At 56.6% G+C, this 16,731-nt stretch overlaps 7 protein-coding genes across 7 annotated transcripts; 4 read left to right on the forward strand and 3 right to left on the reverse strand.

Moving 5' to 3' along the window:
• Positions 1–293: 293 nt before the first annotated feature.
• On the forward strand, positions 294–1,069 carry N657DRAFT_691883 (DUF757-domain-containing protein). The gene is made up of 4 exons (XM_062797129.1): positions 294–442; positions 511–820; positions 892–928; positions 984–1,069. Exons 1-4 carry the CDS (start codon positions 386–388, stop codon positions 1,060–1,062), a joined length of 483 nt encoding a protein of 160 aa, XP_062645702.1. The 5' UTR covers positions 294–385; the 3' UTR covers positions 1,063–1,069.
• A 128-nt stretch (positions 1,070–1,197) lies between these two features.
• Positions 1,198–6,273, forward strand: N657DRAFT_600139 (P-loop containing nucleoside triphosphate hydrolase protein). The gene is made up of 3 exons (XM_062790069.1): positions 1,198–2,037; positions 2,130–2,790; positions 2,843–6,273. The coding sequence occupies exons 1-3, from the start codon at positions 1,514–1,516 to the stop codon at positions 6,113–6,115; spliced, it is 4,458 nt and encodes a 1,485-aa protein (XP_062645703.1). The 5' UTR covers positions 1,198–1,513; the 3' UTR covers positions 6,116–6,273.
• On the reverse strand, positions 6,167–7,453 carry N657DRAFT_647439 (lytic polysaccharide monooxygenase). The gene is made up of 5 exons (XM_062793309.1): positions 7,249–7,453; positions 6,512–7,077; positions 6,411–6,460; positions 6,331–6,365; positions 6,167–6,282 (listed from the first exon to the last, which is right to left on the reverse strand). The coding sequence occupies exons 1-5, from the start codon at positions 7,347–7,349 to the stop codon at positions 6,246–6,248; spliced, it is 789 nt and encodes a 262-aa protein (XP_062645704.1). The 5' UTR covers positions 7,350–7,453; the 3' UTR covers positions 6,167–6,245.
• Positions 7,454–10,444: 2,991 nt separating this feature from the next.
• Positions 10,445–12,004, forward strand: N657DRAFT_647442 (carbohydrate esterase family 15 protein). Its single transcript, XM_062793310.1, has one exon. It carries the CDS (start codon positions 10,633–10,635, stop codon positions 11,824–11,826), a length of 1,194 nt encoding a protein of 397 aa, XP_062645705.1. The 5' UTR covers positions 10,445–10,632; the 3' UTR covers positions 11,827–12,004.
• Positions 11,867–12,288, reverse strand: N657DRAFT_101572 (uncharacterized protein). Its single transcript, XM_062785726.1, has one exon. It carries the CDS (start codon positions 12,219–12,221, stop codon positions 11,907–11,909), a length of 315 nt encoding a protein of 104 aa, XP_062645706.1. The 5' UTR covers positions 12,222–12,288; the 3' UTR covers positions 11,867–11,906.
• A 601-nt stretch (positions 12,289–12,889) lies between these two features.
• On the forward strand, positions 12,890–15,375 carry N657DRAFT_647443 (MFS general substrate transporter). Its single transcript, XM_062793311.1, has 2 exons — positions 12,890–15,079; positions 15,146–15,375. Exons 1-2 carry the CDS (start codon positions 13,184–13,186, stop codon positions 15,152–15,154), a joined length of 1,905 nt encoding a protein of 634 aa, XP_062645707.1. The 5' UTR covers positions 12,890–13,183; the 3' UTR covers positions 15,155–15,375.
• Positions 15,273–16,668, reverse strand: N657DRAFT_600150 (DUF1769-domain-containing protein; the record flags this gene model as incomplete). Its single annotated transcript, XM_062790070.1, has 3 exons — positions 15,273–15,666; positions 15,767–16,281; positions 16,378–16,668. 3 exons carry the CDS (start codon positions 16,666–16,668, stop codon positions 15,339–15,341), a joined length of 1,134 nt encoding a protein of 377 aa, XP_062645708.1. The 3' UTR covers positions 15,273–15,338.
• Between the last annotated feature and the right edge of the window lie 63 nt (positions 16,669–16,731).

The raw sequence follows: 16,731 nt of genomic DNA on the forward strand, positions 1-16,731 counted from the left end.
CGAAGAGGGCTGGGCAGCAGTTAAGCAAGAGACTATCAATGCCTGGGTTGACAACATCCCTCAGATCTTCAAGGATTGCTTGGAACTAGAAGGCGCTATGACTGGGAATCAGTTTGCAATTGAGATCATTCAGTTCGGCCATGATCTACTGATGTTTCTGACCATTGAATTCTGGGGTGACGCTTTTTGGTGTGTCTTTTTTTTTGTCCAGGTGGAGGTTGGATTACCCAACGCTATTATCGATAAGGAAGCGCCCCACGATAACCACCCCTCACCCCACCAGACATTCGATATCGCATCTTCAGGCAGAGCGCTTGGCGCATTTGGTCACAGCGAAACTGCCAGACCTCTTCTAGCTCCTGTCTAGTAGCCCTCAGCCATCACCATGTCGGCGCAAGCCCCAAAAACCTTCAACGCTGAAGAGGCGGACAATCTTGAGGATGTGCGACCCCTTTTGTGTTGAGCTCCGCCAAGCACACAATTCCTGGTTGCTGACAACGCCCTTCGCAGATCGAGAAGCAGTTCGCCGTCAAGGTCGTCCAGCACATGCAGACCTATTGGTCCATCCTCGAGAAGATCAAAGGCTCGTCACTGCGCCTGACCAAGCTGGACGACGAGATTTACGAGCACCTCAAGCGCGATTTCCCTGAGTTCGACCCGTCCGAGACTATCGACGAGGACAAGATGAAGAGCAAGGAGGGCAAGGAGCGGTGGCGCAACTTCATGATGGTTTATGAGAAGAAGGTCGACGACTACAACTTTGGCACCATGTTGCGCGCGAATCCGAAGTGGGAGTATGGCGAGAAGGAAACCATTTTCGGTGCGTGAGGTGCTCGGCCACAGGAGGGTAGCAGGCTATTGGATGGAGAAGCGCATGCTGACAGTCCGCAGTACCGAGGATGCAATTTTATGCTGTCGAGATTGCGAGGTAATACCCTGTCGTTGTTGTTCGGTTACAGGTTCGAGATGCTGACCCTCCTCAGGAATCGGCTAGGTTTGAACGACTGGATCTATGAACAGGCCCAAAAAGAGAAAGCCGAAGCCTCGAAATCTAGCGCCTGATAATTCCATCCCATCTTGAGCAAGTTTCGTTTTACCCTCCAATGAGATGTGATTCCGGCACCTTCGATCCGCTCTCTATCTGGAATGTTTCCTTTCAGCCCCTTAGCATTGTTCTCATGTTTGACCCCGGCAAGTGTCGAGGACAATACTAAGGCCGAACAAAAGCTTCCCGCACCACTAAGAATAGCTACCACGAGGTGCGCCGATGACCAGGAACAATTCTCAGTATGGAAGGTTTGTCGTTATCCTGGAGTTGCAACTCCTCCCATATATCTCTCGCATCTACGGATCGCTTTATCCAACTTCTCGACCTCAACCATTTCAATGACGCCCATACAACGACTCACCACTCGTCAATCACCAAAAATCCCTTCGTTACCCGGACACCAGTCATCCTCTCTTTAAACAAACAAGCCTCTCCACGAACAAGACCGTCCAAGACTCAATCACCATGGCCTCCTCGGTACGGGATAGCCAGAAACAACCCTGGCTCGCGAAGGCGGCCCCATCAAACCACAACAGCGTCCTCCAACTGGAGCATCCCGCCTCACCAACCTCCCTACCTCCCACGACGCCGACCAAGTCAACCTTCAAGCACTTATTCACCTTCACATCTCGGCGACATATCCCCCTGCTCGTCCTCGCCCTCATCGCGGCCGCAGTCGAAGCGGCCGGCCGCACAGTCTATGCCATCCTCATCGGCAGAATCTTCGACGTCATATCCCGCTTTGGATCAGGCCTTCTCCCGCCCGGCGAGTTCCTTTCCCAGATCTCGCGGTGGGCGTTGTGGATGTGTGTGCTGGGGGTCGGGGTCTGGCTGTCCTCAACCGTCGATGTGGCGACCTGGGTGATCGGTGGAGAACTCAGAGCGAGGACGGCGAGAGAGGAGGTTTATGGGAGGTTGCTGGGGAGGAGGATGGGGTGGTTCGAACAGAGGCCCGAAGGGTTGAGTGGGTTGATGACAAGGGTGCAGAGGTAAGTTCCCTTTTTTTTTTTTTTTTTTTTTTTTTATTTTTTTTAGAGGATGTGAAGGGGAGATGGTGCTGACATGGACGTCTCGTTCTCAGGCAAACCAGAGAGCTGCAGACAGCCACGTCCCAAATGCTGGGCTACCTTGTCTGCGATGTGTTTGTGTTTGGCGCCTGCATCGTCGTGGCGTTTGTCTCCTCGTTCAAGCTGACGCTGATCATGCTCGCCACCGGCGTCCCCTCGGCGCTCATCCTCTGGGGCATCAGCCGCTTCCTCGACCCGGCGATCGAGGGGCAGAAGAGGGAGCTCGCGCAGGCCGCTAAGCACGTCACGGCCGCCACCACCGCCATCGACCTCGTCAAGGTGTACGCTGGCGCGGATCACGAGGCGTTTCAGTTCATTTCGGCAATTCGAAGGTCAGCGAGGTATTACACGAGGCAGGCCCTCTGCAACTGCGCGCAGATGAGCTATGTCAAGCTGTGGATGATCATGCTATTTGTGCTGGGGTTTTACGTTGCCGTGCTTTTGGTGGGCAAGGGACAGCTCACCCCGGGAAATGCGCTGACGACATTCTATGCCGTGCGGACTGCGTTTCAGGCGATTGAGACGCTCGGTCCTCACTGGCTTGTTCTTGCAAAGGGCATGGCTGCAGGTCAGTTGCTTCGTGAGCTGGTGAAGGAGGGAGAAAATGGGGAGGCAGACGAAGCCAGCGGTTGGAGGAAACCCTCAAAGTGTCTGGGGGATATCAGGATGAGCAATGTGAGTGCTGCGTGTACTAATGGCCGGATATGACACTGACCGACAGCAACAGGTCAGCTTCGCGTATCCGGCTAACCCGTCCAAGACGGTTCTCAAGCCATCTTGTCTCCGGTTTGAGGCTGGGCAGCTCACCTTCGTCGTCGGCAGGAGTGGCTCTGGCAAGAGCACGCTGGGAAACCTCCTTGTGCGCCTCTACGAGCCCCTGACTGGACAGATCACCATGGACGGCAACCCGATTACGACCGTTGACCTCGACTGGCTCCGCCGGAGCGTCACCTTGATCCAGCAATCCAGCATCCTCTTCAACGGCACCTTTCGCCAGAACGTCGCGTTTGGTGCAGCGAACCCCGACAGTGTCTCATCAAAATCCATCCAAGACGCCTGCAGTATGGCCCTTCTTCAGTCGACCATCGCCAGCATGCCGGACGGAGTCAACACGGTCATTGGTCCGGGCGGCTATAGTCTCAGCGGCGGGCAGAAACAGCGTCTGGCGCTTGCTCGGGCGAGGCTTCGTGATCCACCTGTGCTGATTCTCGACGAACTCACTAGCGGTCTCGACCCTGCCAGCAGGAATCTGATCATGGAGGCCATCCGGATCTGGCGGAAGGGCAAAACTACGATCATCATCACGCATGAGGTTGGGCATATCGAGGACGATGAGTACGTTTATGTCATGGCAGACGGCTCAATCGTTCAAAAGGGGCTCAAACGGGACATTACGGCGGACGAGAGTGGGCTCTTTGCGTCGTTGATCGCCTCTTCAGACGATGCCTCATCGAGAGCCTCAATGTCGAGCGACAGCGAGTCTGATTCCAGCGTTCACTTTGACAAACCCGTTCAGGAGGCCCAGTACGCCAAGTTCCTCCGCAGCGCATTTGTTGACAGCCGACCAATGTCCATTGGGCTGGTCCGACGAATCTCAATCAGGGGAAACGCAGCCGGCGCCGGCCTTGGGCTCGGTCGCTCAGTGTCCCAAAGGGGAGCCTTCAATCGAGCAGTCTCCCACAGATTGGTACACCAAACCGAATCGCGTAAGACGGCCCTCGATCGTTCTTCTTCCCGCAGACTGAGTCGAACACCGAGCATCAACATTGTCACTCAGCGGGGCTTGAAAGTGCAGGAGAGTAGAACTCTCAATGCGCGCAGAGCTCTGGAACACTTGGATGCAGATGGCCAGGCCTCCCTCGATTCTCTTGAGCTGTTCTTTCTCGAGCGTCTTGCTAAGCGCAAGGACCGGGACAAGCCATCCAGGGGGAAGCAGCTACCCTCCCTCACGGTCATACTACAAACGGTCTGGCCGAACCTGGATAAGAGCGGCAAGGTGCAATTGGTCCTCGGCATACTGCTGTGTCTCCTGATCGCGGCGTGCAACCCTGTTTTCTCCTTTTTCTTCGCCAACCTTATTGGGGAGTTCTGGGTTGTGAAGGGACAGGAGAGCTCCGTGTCGAAATGGGCCGGTCTTCTCGCTGTCATTGCTGTCGTTGACGCCAGCGCAACCTTCTTTGGCTACTTCTTCATGGAGAAGGCGGCTCAGCAATGGATCAACACGCTCCGCGCCGAGGCCATCAAACGCATCCTCAGCCAGCCCAAGTCGTGGTTCGATAAGGCTAGCCACTCCCCCAGCCGCATTACGCAGTGCCTCGACCGCAACGCTGAGGAGATGCGCAAGGTTGTTGGCATGTTTGTTCCCATCCTCCTCACCGTCACCATCATGATCTCTGCTTCGCTGGTTTGGGCGCTGGCCATCCGGTGGGATCTCACCCTTGTCACACTGGCGGGACTCCCTGTGGCATTCGCAGCGACACGAGCCAACTCGTACATGAGCGACAAGTGGGAGGCCATCTGTGACGAGGCCGCTGCCTCCACGAGCGCCATCTTCAACGAGACCTTTGCCAACATCAAGGTCGTCCGCGCCCTGACCATGGAGCACTACTTCGCTGACAAGCACACCCGGTCTGCGTCGGCTGCCTACCACCTCGGCATGAAACGTGCCGGCTTCATTGGCCTGTTCTACGGGTTGCACCTGTCAATCTCGTACTTTCTGACAGCCCTGGTTTTCTTCTACGGGGCAAAGGTCCTGAGCGAGGGACTTACCTCCGTGACCGACGTCATCAGAGTCATGAACCTGCTGCTAATCTCGCTCGGCACCGCGGTCAGCATGCTCGGCAACGTCCCTCAGATTGCCGCTGCCAAAGCGACAGCCGTGCAAATGCTTTATTACGCCAACCTCTCACACACCGCGAGCCATGAGGCGGAGGGCGAGAGGCGGTTGCTGACCCCTCTTCCCATCCGCATGACCAACCTCCGGTTCGCATACCCGGGCGCTCCCCAGACCCTGGTCCTGCGCAACATCAACCTTCAAATTGACGCCGGCACTTGCACCGCCATCGTAGGCGCCTCAGGGTGCGGCAAATCCACGATTGCCAGCCTCCTCATGCGCCTGTACGAACCCGTTACCGATCCTAGCACCTCCACTACTTTCTCGCCCTTTTCCAAGCAACAAATATCTCCCATCCCTGAGTCCCTGACAGCGCCGCGAAGCCTCAACTCCCACCCCGTATCCCTCAGCCACCCATCCAACCACTCCACGGCCCTAACCTACGCCTCCTTCCCCGCAACCAGTCTGCACACCCCATCCCTACGCACCCACATCGCCTACGTACCGCAAACCCCCTTCCTCTTCCCGACCACCGTCCGCGCCAACCTCACCTACGGCCTACACGACGCCTCCCCGTTGCACGCCGAATCTAACATCATCCTTGCCGCGAAGCAAGCCAACATCCACGACTTCATCGTGTCCCTGTCCCAGGGGTACGACACGCCCCTCGGCGAAGGGGGGCTGGCCGTTTCGGGGGGCCAGGCGCAGCGGCTGTGCATCGCGCGCGCGCTGGCACACCGGCCGCGTGTGTTGGTGCTCGACGAGCCGACCAGCGCGCTCGACGCGCAGGCGGCGGCCGAGGTGAGGAGGGTTGTCCAGATGTTAGTAGTGGAGGCTGGGAGGGAGCGGCAGGGCCACAACGGGTGGAGGATGGCGGTCGTTGTGGTCACGCATAGCAAGGAGATGATGAAGATTGCGGATCGGGTAGTTATGATCGAGGGTGGGGTTGTGGTTGAGCAAGGGGGTTATGAGGAGTTGGTGGCGAGGGGTGGGAAGTTTAAGGCTTTGGTCGGGGGTGGGGTTTGGACTGGTGGTGGTGGGGAGGAGATGGGTGAAGCTGCAGAGTGGAAGGGGCGAGATAGGAGGATGAAGAGGAAGGGCGGTGGGTTGGTGGCGGTGGACAACTTCAGGGAGGACGCTTTGAGGCGATTGGAGGGTGGGGTCTAAGGAGGTGGAGGAATGAGCGGCCCGGGTGAGGTGATGAGGACTCCTCACGCCAGTGCTTTCTTTGCTTTTGATGTACATGCTTTGAGATGATCCATATTTGCGATAAATGCCAGCTCGCTCTGGCTTCATGTTAGCATCCAACGCAGAACTTGTCAACCACGCCAAATCTATCTATCGTCAGCCCCTAAACCGCCTAAGGACTGAAAAATACTCACCCATCCCATATTGGCCCTCCGGGAACTGCGTAGTCCTACATCTGTCAGCTTCTTCCATAAAGCCACCCTACCGCACTTACCGTTTTGTTGGCATTCTCCTCTGAGTAGATATCGATGAAAATTGACGGATCTGTCCCCCATCAGCACCATTCCATCCTCCGTCAAAGCCGGCACGACTCACCATCTTCAGCATATGCTCCGGGAAACTTCACCAAATACTCCCTCGGCGGCTCCAGCTCCCCGCCCCCCGTCACATTCAAGTGGGCACATTCGGGATAGAACTGCGGCTTCCTCTCGACATGGATCGACAAGATCTCATGCCGTATCATGTACGGCCCACCCTTCAGACCCGCCGGGATCCTGACGGGCCACAGCGCGGGGCTCCCATCCCAGCGCTGGAACCACTTCTGGTACCACGTCCCCTCAGCCAGGTTGGGCCCCTCAAGCAGACCCGCCTCCCAGATCTTGAACCACGCGACCTCGTTCACGTCCTCGTCTCGGCAGTCGCCCGTCTCGCACCGCGCCAGCCAGACCGACATGGGTCCCACAGGGTGCAGCCAGTACCAGTAGACGGCCGTGATGGTGTTGCCAGCGCGCAGGGGGATGTACGAGGGCGGGGACGTGCCCGGGTTGTTGCAGGCTATGTGCCGGTCCGTGACGGAGAAGATGGGGTCGATCGAGGCCCACTGGCGCTGGACCATCCATGGCTGGCCGAGCTGCTCCGAGGTTGGGGTGGAGGGATCGTAGCTGGGACCGGAACGCTTCTGATTAGTGTACGTACTTGTACTGCAACCTTACAGAACACCAGAAAGTGGACGGGGGGCTTGGGGATCGGAGGCTTGGGACGCTTGAATACTGTTGTTTCTGGCTATTCTCATCTGATCAGGCGTCTACTTGAATGATGATGGCTTTACGAACCCTCTGTACCACGTCTCCCCTACGGTGTAGTTGGCTAGCCCACCGTGGGCGAGGGCCCACCGGGTGAGCACAGTTAAGCCAGCCAAGAGCAGGAGGACCATGGTTAATGATGAGGAGAAACCTCAAGGTTTGAGTGTACGAGCAAGTGCGATTCTGGGGTGTGGGATAAAGGTAGGATATGTAATAGAGTATAAGATGGGCGTACGACGCAGCCAGATGGTTAATTAACCGGGCATTTTACGCTTATTCCGAAGCTGCCTGTTTGGTAGTCGCAATGTAGGTAAGGTACCTTATCCCTTCGTTTTATTGGCGACGGGGTGTCAAGTGGCCGAGGCAGCACCTTTACCGCCTGCTAACTAAGGTCGGCGATTTATCCTCCCTGACGAGCATCGAGTACGGATAATCGCCCGAGATACAACGGGGATCTCAACACCTTCGGCTAATAAGCTCAAGCACCTAAGCTCTGCTCCAGACCATTCAGCCTCTACAATTCACAGTTCGGTCCACTTCCCTCAGCTTTGGCGGTTCAAACCCAGCTTCGTCATCTCTGTCAAGCTTCCCTAATCCGGCGTCAAGGCAGCCACCAGCTCAACTCAATGAGACAGAGTAGCGGGACTGATGTGTTCGCTGGAACCCTAAGGGCGCGCTGGTTCAGCAACTGGTGGGGCTTTGACACACGGACTATTACTCCTGTGTTGATTGTGCGTGCCAGCAGCTCAATGGGATTGTACCTAGTATTGTAGTGGCTTCTGCATTCGCATAACAGTACAGGAAAAACCATGAGTTATGGACAGAAACCTGCACCGAGGCGCACTGCCGAGTAAAGCAAACAAACGTACCCTTGCCCTTCGCACACATCCCCTGGTCCCCAGCTGTTTTGCCAGTCTTGCCAAACGATGGTTAGAGACAGACCCTGTGCCGCAATTGACCGGTTTGTTTCCAGCGTGACAATTTTCTCACCGCCTCTATTCGAGGATACATTAGAGACGGGACTGAGCCCACTGGATTGACGGAATTAACGTACCTCAATACGACACCCAATACCCAGAGCCATTGACGTTAGAAGTGGATTCGAATGTTTGTCCAACTTCAAAGGTTCCTTTGATTGTAGTGCCATTCCTAACCTGAGCTCGAAATCGTCCGGTCGGTCCAATATCGCCTTCGTAATCGAGTTGCGAGCCGCGCAAGCTGAGTACGCAAACCGGGGAGGTGGAGGCCTCCACACTAGGTTCGATGTTTGCATTGAACAAATTGATTGCCGTCTTCCATGATGAATGTCGCTGATATCCGGTTGCCGTGGCTGACAAGATGCCCTGGAGCAGTCTCCATGCTGACTCAGACGGGTAGATTTTCAGGCGTCGAGAACGTTAGCTCAAGTTGTATGAAGTGTAGAAGCTGAATATGATGAGAGCTGGGAAGGAAGGCCAGAGCGAGGTACTTCCATTTATGCTTGAAAATAGAGTGCCCTAATCCTACATTTAGAGGAGGTGGCTCAAAGACTCACTGCACACAGCGTACTGCACCAGGCCAAGTTTTCAAACCACAGTAGTAAACCATTTCGTTCTAACGTAAGTGGCTTATTGTTATATGTACATAGTTAATCAAATGGACTGCTTAGCAACGCAGCTGTGCCCAAGAACAACTTGTCTCACTCTCAGCTGGCCACAACCAGCGACCATCAGTTCCGCTAGGAACTGTGATGTCATGATTGGGAATGCATCATGAACAATAAGAACAAACTACCAATTGCGACAGTGAGAGATGCGCAGAGGATGCAGAGCTAGGTGATTGACATGGTCCTCATTATGCAGTGGTGGTGATGATTGAAGATTGTGGAAAGATCCTACAGCCAGTGTGCAGAAAAGATGTGGGTGGGCTTGCAGCCTTGCACCTCTGCTGTAGAGCAGCTGCGGACAGGTGGCCAGCACTTGAACAGACAGCGCTTCTCCGTGCACCAACAACACCCATGCCTGGCTCTTGAGTTGCCCGCAGTCTGCGCCGCTCATCAGTTCGATTCAATATGTATGGTGTGGTATCGTTGGTGCAAAGGACAGTTATGGTGTGGCTTATGGGAAGCCCTAAAAGCTGAAATGGTTGAGAAATAATGTACTGACCCTGCTGCGGCACGTGGGAATAGTGGGCATCTCCATTGAAGGGGAAACGACCATGTCAGTGAGTCGTGTAATATGCCGGGGCATCAATTGCCCAGCAGCCCATTCTGGAGTAGGTGCTTGGCACTTTGAAACCTCCGATGTGGGATGGCACATTTTTGCCGCGACGTTGAAGTCACCTTGCAGCCGCCAGTACCTTGGCAGCAAAACATGTCGAATCAGTGCCCCTTACGTCTAGTACCACAGTAGGTACGTAGGTTTTCCGTGGCTGACCATGACAACAACGAATAAAGCGCGAAACCTATCGGGCTGAGAGTTTTGCCCCATGGCTACAGGCTGAGCTGAGAGCCGTGAAATGCTGCACTGTCCGGGTGCCAGAACAGGCACAGGCGAAGGGGAACGATCAGGGTACAAACCCTGAGCCTCCTTTGAGGGTTGGAGATCTCCGCCTGAAGAAACGCCTCTGACATGACCAGTTTGAGGCCGCAGTGTAATATCCGCGACCTAAGAGTTTTCCCACCTATGAACATCGACAAAGAAAGAGAGGCAGAATGAAAATGGTAGAGAAGTTCCACAGAACATCTCCAATTACGTCGCCACTCAGTCCGGGGCCCGGATGCCGTGGCTGCATTCGGCAGTCTCCAGTCGACCGTACCAATCGGCGGTCAAAATAGGACCCGAAGACGTAGGGACCGTGTCTGATCAGCGGAGGACCGGCAAATACCCATATTATCCGAAGCTGCCCCAGTCTTGACCTGGAATCACAGGGCTTGCGCTGACGCTGAGCGAGCGGATCATCCAAAGTGCCAAGGCAAAGGCACTTGGTGCTGGCTTTTCAGCCGCCACCTGTTTTCGCTGGACAGCACAAACACTTGCTTTCCACGACGACCAACCATGGCCACTCGGCCTCGAGCACGGGATCCCTCCGCGGTTGCAGTACGGAGCACCGAGACGAAAGAAATGCGGGGAATGTTTCAATCCGCCACAATATCCAGAGACTGCAAGGCTTCTTCGCCGGCTCCGTCCCTTCCGTCAGCGGCTCGGTGGAAACGAGGATGCTGGCTATTGTGAACGGCCCAATATGAGATGAGCCCATGATTCAATATGGTTCGGAAGAAAGCAACGAGGCCGGAGAGTATCACGGGGCCAGGCGCAAGGGCGCGCCGTTCGTATAAAGTCCGGTCAAGATCGGAATGACCGCGAGGGACACGTCCGTTGTCGAGTCCATACCACTGCGTTGCTGAACGAAGCTCTGAACTTCCCAGACATTACAATGGTCCATCTGGCTTCAGCCCTCTTGTTGGCCGGCGCGGCGTTTGCCGTGGCCGCGCCCGCGAACGAGGTCTTTGAGCGCCAGACGTGCTCGACTCAGAACAGCTACCCAACTGTCAACGTAGCCAAGCTCCCAGACCCGTTCACGACAGCGGGGGGCACCAAAGTCACGACCAAGGCCGACTTCGAGTGCCGGCGGGCCGAGATCAGCAAGATCATGCAGCAGTACGAGCTCGGCACGTACCCGCCGCCGCCGGACAAGGTCGAGGCGTCGATGAGTGGAACCGGTATCACGGTCCGGGTGACGGTGGGCAGCAAAACCATCTCATTCACGGCCTCGATCCGCAAGCCGTCGGGCAGCGGCCCCTTCCCGGCCATCATCGGCATCGGCGGCGCCTCGATCCCCATCCCGAGCAACGTGGCCACCATCACCTTCAACAACGACGAGTTCGGCGCGCAGTCGGGCGGCGGGTCGCGCGGTCGTGGCAAGTTTTACGACCTCTTTGGCAGCGGCCACTCGGCCGGCTCGCTCACGGCGTGGGCGTGGGGCGTAGACCGGCTGATTGACGGGCTGGAGCTTGTCGGGGCGGCGTCGTCGGGCATCGACACCAAGCGGCTCGGCGTGACGGGCTGCTCGCGCAACGGCAAGGGCGCTTTCGTCACGGGTGCCTTCGTCAACCGCATCGCGCTCACGATCCCGCAGGAGTCCGGGGCCGGCGGTGCCGCGTGCTGGCGCATCAGCGACCAGCAGAAGTCGCAAGGCGCCAACATCCAGACGGCGCAGCAGATCGTCGGCGAGAACCCGTGGTTCTCCAAGAACTTTGACCCGTACGTGCGGTCCATTACGACGATCCCGCAGGACCACCACTTCCTGGCGGCCATGATCGTGCCGCGCGGGCTGGCCGTGTTCGAGAACAACATCGACTGGCTTGGCCCTGTGTCGACGACGGGTTGCATGAAGGCCGGCCGCGCCATCTACAAGAGCTACGGCGTGCCCAACAACATGGGCTTTTCGCTCATCGGCGGCCACAACCACTGCCAGTTCCCGAGCGGCCAGAACTCGGAGCTCACCAGCTACATCAACTACTTCCTGCTCAACGGCAGCACTCCTCCCGGCGCAGTCGAGCGCAGCACTGCGAATGTCGATCTGAACAGCTGGGCTCCGTGGGCCGCCAGCGCCCCGACGCTCTCGTAAAAGGTGGGTTAAGAAAGGGAACGAAGGGTCGGTGGTGAGCTACCGGGATGTCGCTTGTCTTCGTTCTGTCGGCGGGCAATTCATTTGATCATTAGCGAGATACTGTTGATGGAGGTTGGCGCGAAAATGTATGCTGTAAATATGGCGAGATAAACGAGATGTCTCTTCTCGGTGCTGAAATTGCTTGCTGATTGAGCGGTGACCGTCCTCCATACCTCGATACCATTTTGGATATGCCCCATGGTCTTGTCAACTTCAACTCGATGGCGGTCGACCATCTGGCCATGTTGGCCAGAACCGCTTGTCGAATTTGGCGTTGGAGGGAGAACTGCACAATTCATCAGAACTCGGCCCGAGCGGTGGGAGCGCTTCTGGTTCGTTCGAAAAGTCCTCATTCTGCCGTATGCGGACCTGAAAATACAGTCTTGGTTGAAGTTCCTGGTGTCCTGCCGTGTCTGGCAGCCGAGGTGCGGTAGGTCCGACTTTCAACGGTGGGGACGGGTGGGCTCACTGGGCTGGCGCTCGCAGCTACATGTACACGTACTATTGGTTGGGCGCAATATGTGGGACCGGTAATTGTCGGGTTTAACGTCGAAGCATCGGCTTGGAGGCGCTTGATGTGACGACATGCCTCGCTTTCACAACACCCACTTTCAACCACTGATCCTGCGCCAATCAACATCTCAGCGATGCGATTGAAGCCTTGTATCCGCCTCCGCACGGGAGCGCGCCATACAATCCGCTTCCCTCCCGCTGGTCCCTTGTCGTCCCCACCTGCAAGAGAAACGAGGAATTGACTTCCCTCCGGGCAGATGGGACTCGAAAATGAGTTGCCGCCCCCTTCCGATCCCTCTTCTCACTGGCGGGGGGGACCACGATATCTATCGTCGAGTCCCGAACCGTGATGCTTGCGGAATTTGCCTTGGGCTCTCCTGCGGGGCCGTCCAACACACCCAGCAGCACAGCTTTCAAGATGAAGAAGGCCAATGTTGCCTTATGTCCACACCAGCTGTCAACCGGAAACCCTTTTTCTCCCCCTTTCTTCTTTTTTTTTTCCCGCCGTTGCTGAGTTGCTGCGCTCCACACCAAGATGCACATCTTTTCACGGATATAACAATCCCGACGAAATCCCCATGAAGAGACCCAGTTGTCCCTCCCATCCTAAAAGCTCTGGCATCCTCGCTGTCAGCCGTGCGCCTTCTCTCAAACCCACCCTTTGATGTGTTTGAGCTTGACAGGAAGCTGCTCTGGCCAACTCTTTCATGTTTGGCAGTCATACTTAAGCTGGCTTTCCAGTCAACACCTGTATACTTAATAGTATCAATGAAGACACCCCCATCGCGCTGTGTCGTCGATCATGCCCTGGACACGACGCACTCACCCTCTACCCGCGGTTCCGGCACGAGTTTCGTCCTTACTCTCTTCTGACGCCAGCGCCCCAGCACCAACCTACACCGGTCCAGACCCCACTACCGAGATAACTCACCTCTACCTCACCTTCACCACCCCCCTCCCAAAGGCCAACACCACCCTCCGGCACCCCTCCAAACAACAGCAACCACCCAGTCAGCCCTCCCGACCACCAGACTTGACGCCCTATACCAACCCGCAAACATGGCCTTCCTCCCGGAAATATTTCCTCTTCACCCTCTCCTGCTTCGTCACCTTCCTGACGGCCTACACCGCCGGCTCCTACTCCCCGCCACAACACCTCATCCAGGCTTCCCTGTCCGACCACCCGTCCGACGAAGCCGTCCTGGCAGGGATAACAACCTTCTGTCTGGGCTTCGCCTTCGCGCCCATGGTTCTCGCCCCGCTGTCCGAGATGAACGGCCGCTACCCCGTGTTTGCCGTCGCCGGGGTCGTGTATGTCGTCTTTCAGGGTGTGTGCGGGGTTGTGGACAACCTGGCGGGGATGCTGGTTGCGAGGTTTCTGGTTGGGGTCGGCGCGTCGGTGTTCAGCACCATGGTCGGCGGGGTCATTGCCGATATGTGGGATGCGGAAGGACGGAATACCCCCATGGCGGTTTTCAGCGGGAGTGTGTTGGTTGGGACGGGCGTCGGGCCGCTTGTCGGGGCGGTCATGGCGCAGAGGTGGGGGGATGAAGGGGAGAGGTGGAAGTGGGTGTTTTGGCACCAAGTCATTATGGGCGGTGTGACGATTCTGTTGTTGGTGGTGTTTTTTAGGGAGAGCCGCGGGTCAGTGCTCTTGTCGAGGAAGGCAAGGACGTTGAATATGTGGTATGAGAAGCTGGAGGGTGAGGGGTATTTTGGAGTGTGGGATACCGGGCGATGCGAAGGCGAGGAGGCTAGTCTTCACGCCGTGTCGGTCACGGATGGTTCGGACGACGAGAAGCGATTGAGGTCGGGGCAACGCCACACCGTCGCCGGACTCAGACGCATTCGATGGCTGGTAAAGGAAGATGAGGAGTGGGCCGCTTTGGGGAAGATGATCGCCATCTCGGTCTCACGGCCGTTTTACCTGCTCTTCACGGAGCCTGTCGTCTTCCTTTTCTCGCTATGGGTGGCGTTCGCATGGGGCATCCTCTACCTTACCTTTGGCTCCATTCCACTGGTCTTCCAGCGCGTGTATGGCTGGTCTCTCGAACAAGCTGGCTACGTTTTCGTGTCACTCATCATCGGCGCCCTCCTCGCAACTGCCATTGGAATCTGGCAGGAGCAAATCCTTCACCATCCTCAATGGGCAGATGCTCCCCGCGAGGCTGCTAGCAGCATCATCGGTGGCGACTGTTCCGACGACTCAAGCGGCAAAGGCCCTATTGCGGCTTCCGCTTCCACCTCCTCCCGATCCGACCGATATTGGGGTTTCCTTCGCCTGTATTTTCCTGCCTCAGCCCCTGAATCCAGGCTATACTTCACCTGTATCATCAGCACCCTCCTTCCTATCGGCCTGTTCATCTTTGGCTTCGCCTTTCGGCCCAACACGCACTGGATTGGCCCAGCTATTGGCCTTGTGCTAGCCACGATGGGCATTCTATCCATTTACCTGGCCGTGTTCAACTACTTTGCCGACACGTACCACAACTATGCGTCCTCGGCATTGGCGGCGCAGTCCTTCTGCAGGAATGTCTTGGGCGGGGCGTTCCCTCTTGTGACTGGGCCGTTGTTCCGGAACCTCGGAGAGGCTAGAGCAGGCGGCCTGCTGGGTGGTATTGCTGCCGCCCTGACGGTAGTGCCGTGGGTGCTGGTCTTGTTCGGGGCCAGGGTCAGGGCGGGGAGTCCGTTTGCCAATGTAAGTCCAGCCCCAATACTTACCTGGCAAGCCGTATCACAGACGACGCACTGACAAAAGCCGTAGCAACTTTGAAGAGCGTAGCTCAGGGGAAAGGGCAGGTTCCTGGGACCTTCTTGGAGTGCTACAATGCATATAGCGTCGATTCAGAATTACTGGTCTATCATCAGCTTAAGGCATATATATATATGTGGACCGGTTCAGAGAGTGGTATATTGCGGCCATCACAGGCCATTCAGTCAGAAGCCTAATACTGATGTCAATCTATGTCGTCGTCCGTCGTTCCGTTCTCTCCATTCAAATCCACTGTTGACAACTTCCTCCTCGCCTCACTCAGCACTTCGTCCTCGCGGAAATCTTCCTCATCAGGTTCTAGTTCTAGTTCCGGCTCGCGCCCCGGCAGCGCTTCGCCCGTCAAGCCTTTTCCCCCGGACGCCTGAGCTGCCGCCGCCAACGCGGCAGGCTTCAGCGTGCCATCCTCATTCACATCTTCCGTGAGGTGCAGCGTGAAGAGCACGACAAGATACACCTGCCCAGTGGAGCGGTTCCGAAGAACGTATCTGAGCCTGTGTAAGCGTTTGCGTTCCCTGGAAGATGTGAGAGCTGTCCTTGACTGTATGCCTACTAGGCCGGGGAAATGGAAGAGAGTGCTCAACCCAGAGAGGGAGAAGGGAAAAAGGAACATACCTCAACCCTTGTCCATCCCAGTACCTCATAATAGGCAGATTAAACCCAGGCAACCTCAACGCAAACTCGTTGAAGTCAATGTACGGATTGAAGAAATCCACGCCATACGTCCTTCCATACTTCCACGTCCACATCTCTTTATTCCCCGTCTTCAACGCCCACTTCATCCTCTGCTTGGCATCATCGGGCGCGCCCACCTTTCTCCGCCAATCCATGCCCGCCTCATCACCTCCCTCCTCAAACCATAGCCCGCCCTTTTCCTCGTCTTGCTCCCCCTCACCAACATGGACTGCGTTGAAGGAGCTGAGAGCGGGGCCGTAAAGGTAGGGCGTGTCGGCATACGGATCGCCCTCTAACCCGGGGTCAATCCACCATTTGACAATGTTCATGGCCGTGCCGAAGCCGGGCGGCAACCGCTCCCGGATGGGGTGGTCAAAGTCGTTGCCGAACTGAAGGTCTGTTGCAAGAACGCCGCCGTCAGCCGAGGCATCGTCTCCTTCACCTGATTGCTGCTGCTGCTCGTCCAAATTCCCATAACTCTGCTTCTTTCCCTCATCCCCATGCTGCTTCCCCTGCCCAGCATCCACCACCTCCCCGTCCTTGCCACCAACCACCTCCCCAATCTGAGCAGATCCAGCAGCCTGGGGCCTCTTCAACCGGAACCGAAAAGCGATAGAGTACTGATCCCTGTTGTACTTGTGCGGCTCCCGCTCAAAGTAAGGCGAAGACGCCGGCGAATTGCGCGGCAGACCGCGGTAGTTGTCGATCCGGACGTTGAGGTCCGCCTCGATCAGGTCGCTGGAGATGTGGACTGGCGCGGGCGAGTTGACGGGCACTTCGACGTGGGAGGCCAGGTCGTAGCCTGGTCCGGCTGTCACACGGATGATGTACTTGTCTGCCATCCTTTGTTGGTGATGACGTGAGAGAGACGCTGAATTGGTATAGGTTTATGATGGTGCGACTGA

The sequence above is a fragment of the Parathielavia appendiculata genome (assembly GCF_033297405.1).
Source record: "Parathielavia appendiculata strain CBS 731.68 unplaced genomic scaffold N657scaffold_10, whole genome shotgun sequence".
Lineage (NCBI taxonomy): Eukaryota > Fungi > Ascomycota > Sordariomycetes > Sordariales > Chaetomiaceae > Parathielavia > Parathielavia appendiculata.

Excerpts from the sequence above, each read along its gene's own strand:
- N657DRAFT_647443 (XM_062793311.1), top strand. The coding sequence starts at position 13,184 with ATGCCCTGGACACGACGCACTCACCCTCTACCCGCGGTTCCGGCACGA.
- N657DRAFT_691883 (XM_062797129.1), top strand. The coding sequence starts at position 386 with ATGTCGGCGCAAGCCCCAAAAACCTTCAACGCTGAAGAGGCGGACAAT. Across the intron at positions 443-510 it reads AGGCGGACAATCTTGAGGAT|ATCGAGAAGCAGTTCGCCGT; the intron begins GTGCGACCCCTT and ends CGCCCTTCGCAG. Across the intron at positions 821-891 it reads CGAGAAGGAAACCATTTTCG|TACCGAGGATGCAATTTTAT; the intron begins GTGCGTGAGGTG and ends GACAGTCCGCAG.
- N657DRAFT_647439 (XM_062793309.1), bottom strand. The coding sequence starts at position 7,349 with ATGGTCCTCCTGCTCTTGGCTGGCTTAACTGTGCTCACCCGGTGGGCC. Across the intron at positions 6,461-6,511 it reads CGGAGCATATGCTGAAGATG|ATCCGTCAATTTTCATCGAT; the intron begins GTGAGTCGTGCC and ends GATGGGGGACAG. Across the intron at positions 6,366-6,410 it reads AGGAGAATGCCAACAAAACG|GACTACGCAGTTCCCGGAGG; the intron begins GTAAGTGCGGTA and ends TGACAGATGTAG.
- N657DRAFT_600139 (XM_062790069.1), top strand. The coding sequence starts at position 1,514 with ATGGCCTCCTCGGTACGGGATAGCCAGAAACAACCCTGGCTCGCGAAG. Across the intron at positions 2,038-2,129 it reads TTGATGACAAGGGTGCAGAG|GCAAACCAGAGAGCTGCAGA; the intron begins GTAAGTTCCCTT and ends TCTCGTTCTCAG. Across the intron at positions 2,791-2,842 it reads GGGATATCAGGATGAGCAAT|GTCAGCTTCGCGTATCCGGC; the intron begins GTGAGTGCTGCG and ends CGACAGCAACAG.
- N657DRAFT_647442 (XM_062793310.1), top strand. The coding sequence starts at position 10,633 with ATGGTCCATCTGGCTTCAGCCCTCTTGTTGGCCGGCGCGGCGTTTGCC.
- N657DRAFT_101572 (XM_062785726.1), bottom strand. The coding sequence starts at position 12,221 with ATGAGGACTTTTCGAACGAACCAGAAGCGCTCCCACCGCTCGGGCCGA.